This window comes from Globicephala melas, chromosome 17 (assembly GCF_963455315.2).
Source record: "Globicephala melas chromosome 17, mGloMel1.2, whole genome shotgun sequence".
In the NCBI taxonomy this organism is placed as follows: domain Eukaryota; kingdom Metazoa; phylum Chordata; class Mammalia; order Artiodactyla; family Delphinidae; genus Globicephala; species Globicephala melas.
This window is the reverse complement of record NC_083330.1, coordinates 75271921-75284017: the sequence shown is the minus strand read 5'-3', so window position 1 is coordinate 75284017 and position 12097 is coordinate 75271921. Positions and strand designations below refer to the sequence as shown.

General features: G+C 43.9%; 1 protein-coding gene across 3 annotated transcripts in view; it reads left to right on the top strand.

The window, feature by feature from the left end:
- Positions 1-12097, top strand: part of FAM135B (family with sequence similarity 135 member B) — a 269866-nt gene that overhangs the window by 239085 nt on the left and 18684 nt on the right. For all 3 annotated transcript variants that reach the window (XM_060287086.1, XM_030876275.2, XM_060287087.1), the window contains exons 12-13: positions 2139-2293; positions 8373-10371. In XM_060287086.1, the coding sequence (XP_060143069.1) occupies positions 2139-2293; positions 8373-10371 (2154 nt within the window). The remainder of the gene's footprint in view (positions 1-2138; positions 2294-8372; positions 10372-12097) is intronic.

The following is a 12097-nucleotide window of genomic DNA, read 5'->3' as shown; positions in this document are numbered from 1 at the left end:
CACTTTGATTCTAGGAATCAAGTAAAGTCAGATTCTAGGAATCTGACTAGTGTAGACGCCTCCTGTATAGCGGAGTCATGCAATGTTTGTCCCTCTGTGACTGGCATTATTAGCATAATATTCTCAAAATCCATCCCTGTTGTCACAGATTGCAGAATCTCCTTTTTCGAGGCTGAATAATATTCCATTGTCCCACATTTTCTCTATCCATTCATCTGTCCATGGGCAGTGAGCTTGTTTTCATATCTTGGCTGTTACGAATAGTGCTGTTATGTGCATAGGAGTGCTAATATCTCTTAAATATACTGATCTCAATTATTTGGGATAAATACTCAGCAGTGGGATTGCCAGCTCATATGGTATCTCTATTTTGAAGTTTTGGAGGAACTTCCATACTGTTTTCCACGGCAGCTGCACCATTTTGCCTTCCCCTCAACAGGGCACAAGGGTTTCAGCCTCTCCACGTACTCACCAACACTTGTTTGTTCCAGTAACAGCCATCCTAACAGGTGTGAGGTGGTAGCTCATAGCGTACATGCCCTGGAATTTTTAGTTATTTGTTAACACGTGAGAAGCATTGTGTGAGGTGTGTCTCACATTCACAATGTCTGTATGCTACGTTCCAGCAAGAGAGAACTGCCTGCCTGAAATAACTTAGTTCTGACTCTCCAGCACCTATCCTGTTGTATTATAATTACCTGATTAACCACCTAACTTATTCATGACTCTATAAGTTCCTAAGGTCCAGAATCAAGTTTCAATCCTCTAGGTTTACTCCTTACCCTGTGCACACCATCCTATGCACGTTGGTGTTCAATCAATATACTTTGTTAATAAGCTGAAAACTGGACCAAAAATTGATGATAGCTGAGAAGTGCAGAACTGATTGCAACAAAATTCCATTTAAATATTCAGACAGAGGTCCAAAGAATGATGAATTTGCAACGGCCTTCATGGCTTTGAGGGAGAGAATAAATTGCTTCTCTTTTTCTTTCATAGGTTAAAATCCCATTGAGAAATAAGAGGCAAATGAAATACACATTTAATATTTATGTTAAATATACGTATATAAAATAGCATATGTGCGTACATGTCCTTCTTCATCATATTTCTTACTGAGGATGCTGGATTACAGAAGTTGCTCTGGCCTGTGCAACGTTCCACAGCTACAGCACTGTTCTCTGCGGGCAGATAATCTAAAGGGCTGGAGAGTGAGTTTGGGACTTCCAGAGTCAGGCTGCTCTAAAAACGTCTGCAGTTGGACAAAGAGACAGACAGACAGACAGACAGAAAGTAGCTATGCGTGCTCAATTCTTCTCCCAAACTCACCAACCCGATAAGAGCATCATCTTCGCTTGGGCAAGAGTGAGTGAGCTGGCATGGAGAAAAATGATGGATTGTTAATAATTTTCCCTTCATGGGGGAAAAATAAACTCTTGCCATTTTGCAGGGACTTGAGAGAAGGGAGTAAACATTTTCCACCAGCCCAGCCTTTGAACTAGGAATACTATTTATTTCAAATTCTGGAATCATATCGCTACTCGTGGAGTGATATCTGGGTCATGGAGGAGGAACAAGGGGCCTTTTAAAATCCTATAGGCAGGAAACCAGAAATATGGCTCCTGAACTAGGGGAATTGATACCCTAATCAAGGATCCTGTTGTCCACACAGCAAGCAGTAAAAAGGCAATTTTAGATGGTTCTGAATTCAGATGCCACCAAATATGATTAAGACCCTAAGTGCTATAGGTAGTTAGAGAAATAGGAGTAAAGTATATATAGATTTAGGTGTTTCCTCCAAAACACGAATTTACGATTCCTAGCCATTTAGAAACTCAGCGTCCATTCCACTAGAATGGTATCTATTACATTCTACTAACTGGTATGTGCTAAATGCCCTGGGGTTTTGCCTAAACACACAATCCGTGTCAGCACCCAGAGCAGTTCTGATTCAAAGCAGACTAGGGCTTTGGGGGCTGGGTAGGTAGCTGGGAAGAAAGGGAGGGGAGACAGACAGATGACAATTGTTAGAGTCTACTGAACATCTTCTGAATGCTGTCTTGGGATAAGAGGGATGGAACAGTAAGTTTAAAACCTTTAAATCTTCCTTGAATGCTCATCGGGTCTGTGTTCCCCAGGATTCAGACCCACAGCCAGCTGTCTCTGGATGTCCGGAATTCAGAGTACCTCGCCACCATGCCCCCGCTCCCCGCAGAGTGTCTGGACATTGACGGCGACTGGAACACTCTGCCCGTTATCTTCGAGGACAGATATGTGGACTGCCCTGCCACAGGTGTGTCTTCTTTTTTGCTTTGGAAACCTCAAGGGTAGGGCTTGCCACTGGGTTCCCATCAGTTGCTCTGTTTACATCCCAGCAGCCATGGGAACAAATCAATGAAGTATTTGTCAGTTCCTAGAGGAGAAGCAAGAGCTAAGGTTAAGCTTGTTATTGGAAATGACTTTGTTGCCATGAATGGACAAAGCAATGGAAGCAAAGGACATTTCTAGTCAAGACTCCCTTTTGGACTCCTGGGGTGGAATTGTATTTAGTGCTTCAGTGTTTTCACCTGTAAGATGGGAACCAACTTCTCCCCCTCACCAGAGTTCCCTGAGAGTCAGATGGAGATCTTTTCTTATCTCAAGTGTACAATTCAAATATAAATTCATTTCTGGTTGAACCTAAATGGCATTCGGTTGACATTCCTATGCGGTGCTTGCTTTATGGAACGAGCCAGGTAAAGTATTTGAGAAAGTGGGCACATAAATATATGGATTAATGGATGAACGGCTCACTTCAGGGGGAAGAGGTAACGTGTGTGTGTGTGTGTGTGTGTGTGTGTGTGTGTGTGCGCAGATTGCAATCTGTTTCGCTGGGGCTGCACAGAGTTTGTTAATGAACTGATCCATCAGCTGGAAGGAGCCTAGTGCAAACTGTAGAGAGAATGTCCGTTCCCTGTCCCCTGCACAGCCCTGCTCATGGAAACACAACAAGCTCGTACAAATGACAGAGCTGAAAGAGACCCATGATCCCTTAAAGGACCAAACTATGCCAGCCCCTATGCTGGAGGTTTTATGAGCTTTCTCTCTTTAACCCTATAAACAACCTCAGAAGTCTATTTAACAGAGAAAAACTGAGGCACAAAGAGGGTAAATGTTAATCAAAGATGACCCAGCTTGTCAAAGCCAGCATTCAAAGCTGAGTCACTGCAGTGTCAAAGCCCGTGTCAGCTTGTCATCTCTGGGCAAAATATTTTTTAAACCATTCTATTGGGGTGCCCATCATTAAAGGAGAGGCCCCTTAAATTTCAGAGTTTCCGCAATCTGAGATTTGTAGGATGTTTAAAAAAGTCTAGGTGACTTCCAAGGGCTGCAACGTTGCAAACCAAGGATGTTATTCGGTTTTCAGTTGTACCCTGACATCTAGTGTCTACGCTCTGTATGACGGCTTGACTGCGTGTGAGCTCCAGAGATGGCAGCCAACCAGCTGCTCAAAACGATCTCAATACTCCCTAGTGGCCTATATAGGAAAAGAATCTAAACAAAAAAGTAAAACAGTGGATATATGTATAACTGAGTCACTGTGCTGTACACCTGAAACTAACACAATGTTGTAAATGAACTATACTCCAATAAAGGTACAAAATAAACAAATAAATAAATAAAATTTGGCATATATATATATATTGAAAGAAAAAAAATGCTCAGAACATTGGATTGAGACTCTGTGTGTGTGTACATATGTACATATGTTGATCTTCATTGTAGTTATATGATTGAACTACAGAAAATTTGAACAGTTAGAGAAGATATTTAAAATAAGCACCCACTATCAGACCCCCTAATACTATCATTATTAGACTTCAGATCACCTTCCAGTCTTCCTTTTACATGCATATTCATGGGTACTCTAGTGGGTATACGTCTCAGTCCCCCAGCTCACATGTGCTCTATATACTATCACATAGCTTTCGTTTTTATAAACCAACCTCATTTCAGCTGAGCCCCATCCCTCCTGCAGCTTTAGCTGGAAAGTCAATCTCAGCCTTTCTGGGGCTCCCTGACAACCCTCTTTACTGCCCATCACATCACTGCCCTAGTGTTTCACAGCGGCAAGACATTGTTAGGGGAGGTCTTTCTAGGGCCATCTGCCCACGCAGGTCCCTGGAAGCCATGCACTGTCCACATCTACAGAGCATTTTAGGACCGGCATTGCTTTACAACTTCTGTTATGTGCTTTGGACATGGGACTCGGCTGAGGCTAGGACCCCAGCATTTATGGTCACATCTCCCTGGAAGAACCCCAAGGCAGTTGCTCTCAGAGGCCTGAATACTTCCCCAAGGCTTCCCTCACACGCCTCTCACCTGATCCATCCCCATCCCCAAAACTACTTCTACAGAGTCACCTATATCCATGCTCAAACCCCAAAGATATTCTTATTTTTGAAAATTTTATTGAAGTAGTTGATTTACAATGTTGTGTTAGTTTCAGGTGTACAGCAAAGTGATTCAGTTATATATACACATATCTATGTAAATATATATAGTCTTTTTTTACATTTTCGTCCATTATAGGTTATTACAAGATATTGAGTATAGTTCCCAGTGCTACGCAGTAGGTCCTTGTTGGTTATCTATTTTATATATAGTAGTGTGCATATTTGAATCCCAAACTCCTAATTTATCTCTCTCCTCCTCCCCTCTGGTGACCCTAAGTTTGTTTTCTATGTCTGTGAGTCTATTTCCCAAAGCTATTCTTGAGGTTCTTGCTGTTTTACACTTTACTTTGGTGATGCTTTAATCCTGGAGCAAAAGTATTAGCGAATAAAGAATTATTTTCTTATTCCTCAAGGGCTTGGTGGCCTTAATTTTTATAATTTGCAATGAAGTTTTTGGGTTTGTATCCCATTCTTTTAGTGTAGTGGAAAAAGGGAAAGAAAAGAATTTCGTTTTCATACTAAAATTGTAATGTTTCTTCGTGGTCTGCTGTAGTACTGTGGCTGGAATACTTAACCTGTACGAGGAACTTGCAAATTCTGTCTATATGATCTGTAATCCCTTCTCTCACCCACCCCCTCACTCTCCTGTCCCAAGGCAATTCGGCTGTTTTCCTAAGGTCTTAAGTTGGCCAGATTGCCTGGATTTGAAATTTTTTTTGCCAGCATCTAGTAACTGTATGAAATTGGGCAACAGGGGTTGTGGTTTCTACTCCATAGGCTACTGGGAGCAGTGGATAGTTTCGTCCACTGGCACAGAGGAAGTTACGAATGCACGTCAACTAATACCGTTAGTCTCTGAGTCTAAATCCATCCTCTGTGAATCAAATCCTTTGCTACTCTCATTTTTCCCGTAGTTGTAGTAGTGAAATTAAAATAGCTGTTTTGACAGTCTACTTCCTCACTGGGCTTCCTATGTCCTGTCTTAACTGTCTATGATAAATCTTTCCTTTTTGTTTCAAGAACCCACTAATCCACCTGTTACTTGTAATATAAGGACCAGACTCCTTACTCCTGCGAGGCACTCAAGTTCATCCATATTGTGGGCTCTTTCTTCCTGTCTAACCTCATGCCCTTCCCCCGCTTCCTCTGTTCACTCTTGCTGCGTCCACATGGGATCCAACCAACACCTGCAGACTATGCCGCCCAGACTCCTGGGCCTTTGTGCACACTACCCTCCCTACTTAGGTTGACCCATTGTCTCCTTTTATGAAGAAGCTCAATTCGTATTTTCCAGCATACAACCCACATGTTTTGGTAGGAGACCCAGTTGTCCTGTACCATGTTTGTTTCCCAATATTTTGAAAATCCCATAAAGACAAAGAGTGGTTCACTGTTATAACTGATCCCCACTTTCCCTCTCTCTAAACCTTGGCCCAGTATAGGGCTTTGCACATAGGATATGTCAATCTACCATTTGTAGGACTAAATAATATTGAAATTGTGTTTTTCACACCGGTACAAACAGTCGATGAGAGTAATAGTCATTGTTCTGCTGCATTTCTGAGCTATTCTCAATTCATTGTATGAACACAATTCATTGGCTGTGAAGTAGCCAGGATGCTAGCCTTGGGGATATAGATACTTATAAAACACAAACTCTTCTCTCCAGGGGGAACAAGCCATGCCCACATGGATCATGGTATGGTGGTAGATGTGTTACACTACACGTGTGTAGAGGAGACACTAGGAATTTGCAACAGAGAATGTCTAACTTGCTGTAGGGTGTGAGACAGTTCCCCAGAGGAAGGGAAATTTGCTCAGTGTCTCAAGATGCAAATAACATGTCCAGGGAAGGAAGAGATTCATTCTTCACAATCTTTGTTCTAATCCTTGACCCAATCTTAAATTTCACTCAAAGGATGAGATGATGATGTCTAAAAGCTCCATATAGTTTTTAAGTAAGTGTCTCAATGGTTTACTCCATGATAATGTTAATAATGATTATATTCATTTAACTTCGTTAAAATTGCATGGAAGATTTAAACTGTTTAAAGAAAATAAAAGGCCAGTCCCCTTTTTTGTGTGTTTGGTGTATATGAAAATTGAATAATCTATCATATAGCTTTCTCAAAAGAGCTGTGTTACAGTCACTTATCCCAATTATGCATATTGGGAGGGGGAGAGAGAGAGAGAGAAAGAAAATAAAAGAAGGAGGAGGGGAATGAAATAGAAGAGAAAAGAGACCAGGGGAGAGAATGAGAGACATAATGGTTTACCCTCAAGAAAAGTAAGAAAAAGAAGGTCACACTTTGGCGCGCCTCCATCCTGCTATAAAGACCAAAGCGAACCTGGGAGCCTCTTGTGGTCTGAGTGCCGTGTATGATAATTGCCCTGGTTACGGAGCTCAAGCTTGGCAGCGTTTCCCGTCAGAAAGCAGAAATCTGTCTTCCCCATGTGTCCATTTCATATCAGAAGTCTGCTCTGAGTTATGGCTGTGAGGCCCACTGGTTACTATGAACCTGCCCACCCGAGAAGAAAATGTATTCAACTAGGAAAAAGGCTTATTGTTTTTTTCTAACTGTCCGAGGTCTCACAGCTGGCAAGTGTCAGTGTCAGGATTGGAGACCAGGGGCTCCTGGCTCCAAAGCATTCTCTATACTCTGTAAATACTGTACACAAGATGGGTAAATGTTTTACTATTTGTAAGTGGTAATTATTCAAAATGCTTTTTACTAAGTAAAAGGTAAATCAAGAATTTTAATCGGTGGCAGCTTTTGCATTAGTGTGACGCATTTCTGACACTGATAATCCGGTATTAGGGCAAACCTCACAGGTTAAGAGCACAGTCTCTGATACGATTGTCCTTCCTTCACAACTCAGCCACAAGCTCAGGGGTTCTCAGGCCTCCCAGACTTCTGACCAACTGGCTACCAATCCAGGGATTCCCATGACCCCCTCAGGTTTGATAATTTGCTGGAACAATTCATAGAACTCAGGAAAGGGATATACTTATGATTTCAGTATTATTAGAAAGGATACAAATAAAGACCAGCCAGTCATAGGGTGAGGTCTGGAAGGGTCCCAAACATGAAACTTTTATGCCCCCAGGACTGCTATTCCTGGTATATGAATGTGCATTGCCCACCGGGGAAGCTTAGTCAATCCTCCATGTCTAGAGTTCATACCGCGTTTCATAATGTAGGCATGATTGATTGAATCGTGGGCCGCGTGAAGGAACTCGATCCCCAGCCCATCTCTCCTCTCCAGAGGTTGTACCGATGTCACCTCGTTCAAATCCTCAGTCAGCTAGTCACGTGGTTGGTCTTTCTGGCATGGCCAGCCCCCCTCCTGAGTCACCTCCTCAACGCAGACTGTCAGAGGACTCACCATGAGTCACCTTGTTATCACTAGCTCAGGATCCACCATGAATAGCTGACATTCCTATCGCTTGGGAAATTCCAAGAATTTAGAGGATATCTCCCAGGAAGCAGGAACAAAGTGCAGACAAACTCTTTATTATACAATCAGGCATTTGGGTAATTCGTGAGTGTAGATTTTTTTAAATAAATGTATTTATTTTATTTATTTCTTTTTGGCTGAGTTGAGTCTCCGTTGCTGCGCGCGGGCTTTCTCTAGTTGCGGCGAGCAGGGGCTACTCTTGGTTGCGGTGTGCGGGCTTCTCATTGCGGTGGCCTCTCTTGTTGCAGAGCAGGGGCTCTAGGCACATGGGCTTCAGTAGTTGCGGCGTGCAGACTCAGTAGTTGTGGCGCACGGGCTTAGTTGCTCTGCGGCATGTGGGATCTTCCCAGACCAGGGATCGAACCCGTGTCCCCTGTGTTGGCAGGCGGATTCTCAACCATTGCGCCACCAGGGAAGCCCCATGAATGTAGATTCTTAAAGTATAACACATTTTTCTTTCTTTTTTTCTTTTTGTAGGGCATAATTTGAGTGTGTACCCTGGTTTTGATGTTGCAGCAACAAGTCCCGCAATACTGAATCTAAACGACAGAGAGGAGAACCATATTGTAAATAGAAAATCATCTTTGAGGGAAGACCTTGTCTTGCCCACCATGAAACCACCCCAAATGGACTCTAATGAAGAGGTTATTAGGTGTCCAGGGCCAAATGAGAATGTCACCGCACCGAGTCATACGGACGTGTGCTCGGAATCTCAGGTGTATCTGACAATTGGTGAATTCCAGAACAAACCAGGTTTGCCTGAAGATGAACGTCGGACTGACCAAAGGTCTGATGTTGGAACGCAGCCGCCGACAGATGAGGACCTGCCCAAGAGGAGTCCTGGTCCAGAGGATGACCAGGCCCCAGCACTGACCTACATGGATGTGAATTCTAGCAATAAGAACCCCTGCAGAGCTGACCCCATAGCGGTCACCAGTACCCAGCACGAGAGCGGGTGCTCTCGAGATAACTATGAATTAGACAGAACTGAGCTAAGCAAAGGGGTGGCAGGCGGAGGTCATCACGATGCCAGCTCTTCAGAGAAAACCACACTCCATGAGTTAAGTACTCTTGGAAAGGGAGCAGACCAGGGGAGCAAGATGGTGCTAAGTCTGAAGCTCATCCCCTCGGAGCCCTGTGATCCACTCAGCTCTTCTTTGAGGGATCCCTTGGATGTCAAGGCTTCCCCAGAGGACCCTCACTCAGAGGAGCGGGAGGGAGTGTCCGTCCTATCTGGGGTCATCAAGAGATCCTCGTCCATCATCTCTGATTCAGGCATCGAGAGTGAACCAAGCTCCGTTGCCTGGTCCGAGGCTCGGAGTAGAGCCCAGGAGTTACCTAGTGACCGGGATGTCTTGCACCAGCTGGTTCGAAGACATGCCCTACACAGGAACTCCTTAGAGGGCGGACACACAGAGAGCAATACGAGTTTGCCGAGTGGGATCCAGGCCTCTCTCACCTCCATTAGCTCTTTGCCTTTTGAGGAAGAGGAAAGGGAACTGGCGCTCACCAAACTGACCAAGTCTGTCTCTGCGCCCCAAATCAGTAGCCCCGAGGAGCCTGCTGAAGGTGCGGGCTCCCTGCAGCAAGGGCGAGGTCTTCCTGAGACTTCAGCCGTGCACGCCAGGAGCACGGATCCCTCCGGACACCGCCTTCAACTGAGTAATGCTGGGGTTCACCATTCCCTCGTGGAGGTAGTTTCAGATGCTGACGGCCAGCAGGGCCCTGGTTACATAGATATCCCCAAAGGTAAAGACGATCCGCTTGATCCTCAAGGACCCTGTTATCTTGATGGCAGGACCGATAACCCTCCAGGGCTTGAAACCAAAGGTCTGAGTTTAAAAATACCACGCATCCCAGCACTTGAAACCCCTAGGTACAGAGCTTTTCCTAGAGAACTCATGGAGACCCCAGAGCGCATGCCTAAAGACTCTAATGTGGGGAAAAGAGCTCTTTCCAACAGCAGCATCTTGGACGTTGAGCATTTCACCCACCGTGAGGTGCCTGAAGTGAGTTGTACGTCAGCTGCCGAAATCATCAACCTGGATTCAGCAGGTGAGCGAAGCAGCTCACCTGGCGTCATTGATGATACAGCACTTAGTAGAGGACCTAACGCCGTCCCAGAGGATGCACGTGAAGCAGGCGCTGCGTGCTCCGCTGGGACTCACTCCGTTCACTCCCAAGCTACAGGAAACCAGGAGCCGAGGGCAGGCCCCTCCGTCATGCTGTCCCACGTGACCTCTGCCGAGACCTTCTCTCTGGACAGCCTGAAAGCTGTCGAGGTCGTCAACTTATCCATGTCGTGCACTGCCACCTGTCTCCCTTTCTCGTCTGTGCCCAAGGAGACCCCTGCCAGGGCTGGATTCTCTTCCAAACAGACCCCATTTCCCATCACTCATCAACCTTTGGGTTCCTTTGGAGGTGTTCCGAACCATGCCAGCAAGTTGGAAGAGGAAGTCAGTGAAAGGATGTTCAGGTAGGTTTGCTGGTGGCTTACCTACACCAGCACCATCTTTTAGATTCTTCCACATATCTCTCAATTTCAGGCATACTATTTCAAAATTGTGATATCAGTTATTTTCTGGCTTAAATAAAGTGTTACATTCTTATCGTACACGTCAGGAATGTAGAGTAGTGCAAAGAAGTAAAAACTATCATCAATAAGCCCATCTCAAATATAGCCCCTGTGTAAGTTCATCTATACGTCTTCCTATGTGCACCTCTATGTATATGCTATTAATTTGCAAAAGTAAGACAATTCTTGACAAACTCTAAGTTTTTTCCAACTTAATATATTGGAAACGTCTTTATATATTTATAAATCTATTTTTGCATTATCATTTTAGTGTAATATTCCATCGTATAAATGTACCATGATTTTGTTAACAAGATCCTTTAGAGATAAACCACAAATGTTTTTTCTTCAGTTTTTCTTATGATGAACAACTATCTTATGAGTGTCATTGTACCTCTGTCTTGGCACATTTCTTTGAGAACCTTTTGGGAATAGGACTAATTCAAATTTTCTTCCTAAGCCCCTTTTGTGTGGTTCTTAAGTTTATCGCTCCTTTTGAAATGCCAGAATCCATCCCTTTATCCTTGTCTTGGGTTTGTATTCCTATTACTCCCTCACCTATAAACTATGTATTTGATTAAGTATAGTATGGAATCACTTAATCAAAACATCCCATCTCATTCACTTGTTCAAAAAATGCTAAACAGTTACACATTAAAGTTATCCCCCAAAGAAATTGCACAGGCAGGTAAATTTTGGATCCCATGTTTTATAAAGACCATTAAGTGCCTATTATACGCCCATGTAGTCAGTTTAACCAGTGCATAGCAGGCACTGTCCAGTGCCTGGCCAGTGCTGTCCTGGTTGTAACTGTGCTCTCAGTCTAATAAGGAGACAGGGAAATGACAGAAGCAAATGAGGGCAGTTGAGTAAATGGGATGGTTCATGTGTGCACAGCTGAACCAGAAAGAGAAGGACCTCATTTGGCTGTGGGGCAGTGAGTGTGAACAGAGATGGTGGCCATGAGAAGCTTTTTAGAGATGATACCTAAGCTAAGGAGAAAATATGAGACACCATGTTGATGATAATGATGGTGATATGGCTGGTAATCGATCACATCTCCTTTTTCACATTTAATCTGTTACAAGTACTGTTCTAAGCATTTTGAATAGATTATATCACTTAATACAACAAGGCAAAGACAACTTTATGAATTCGATACAGGTGTTATTCCCCTTTCACAAATGAGGAAACTGAATGCAGAGAGGTTATAAAGCAGTTGGTGCACAGCTAGTAAGTGTCTAAGCTGAGATTCTGACTTTGGCAGTCTGATTCCTGGGTCCGTGGTCTTAACCACCTTGTCAGGTAGCCAGGCAAAGAACAGGATAACCAGGTGGGAAAGGAATTTCAGACAGATAGACCCCAATGCACAAAGGCATGGAAGTAAAGACAAGAGGCATAATTCACGCAGGGACTTTATGAGAAACGTGTTCTCTTTGGAGGCTAGCGGATGACGCTGGAGAAGTACATGGAAGCAGGTTAATAAACTCTCACTCCCGGAAGATCGCGTAAAGATTTAGTGGATCCTTGGAGCTGGAGGGAACCTTAGAGGTTCTATTCAATGCAGGAACCACATCTGCAGAACCCAGATCAATACAGCCCTTGGTTTTCCTGGGTCACTTTTCTG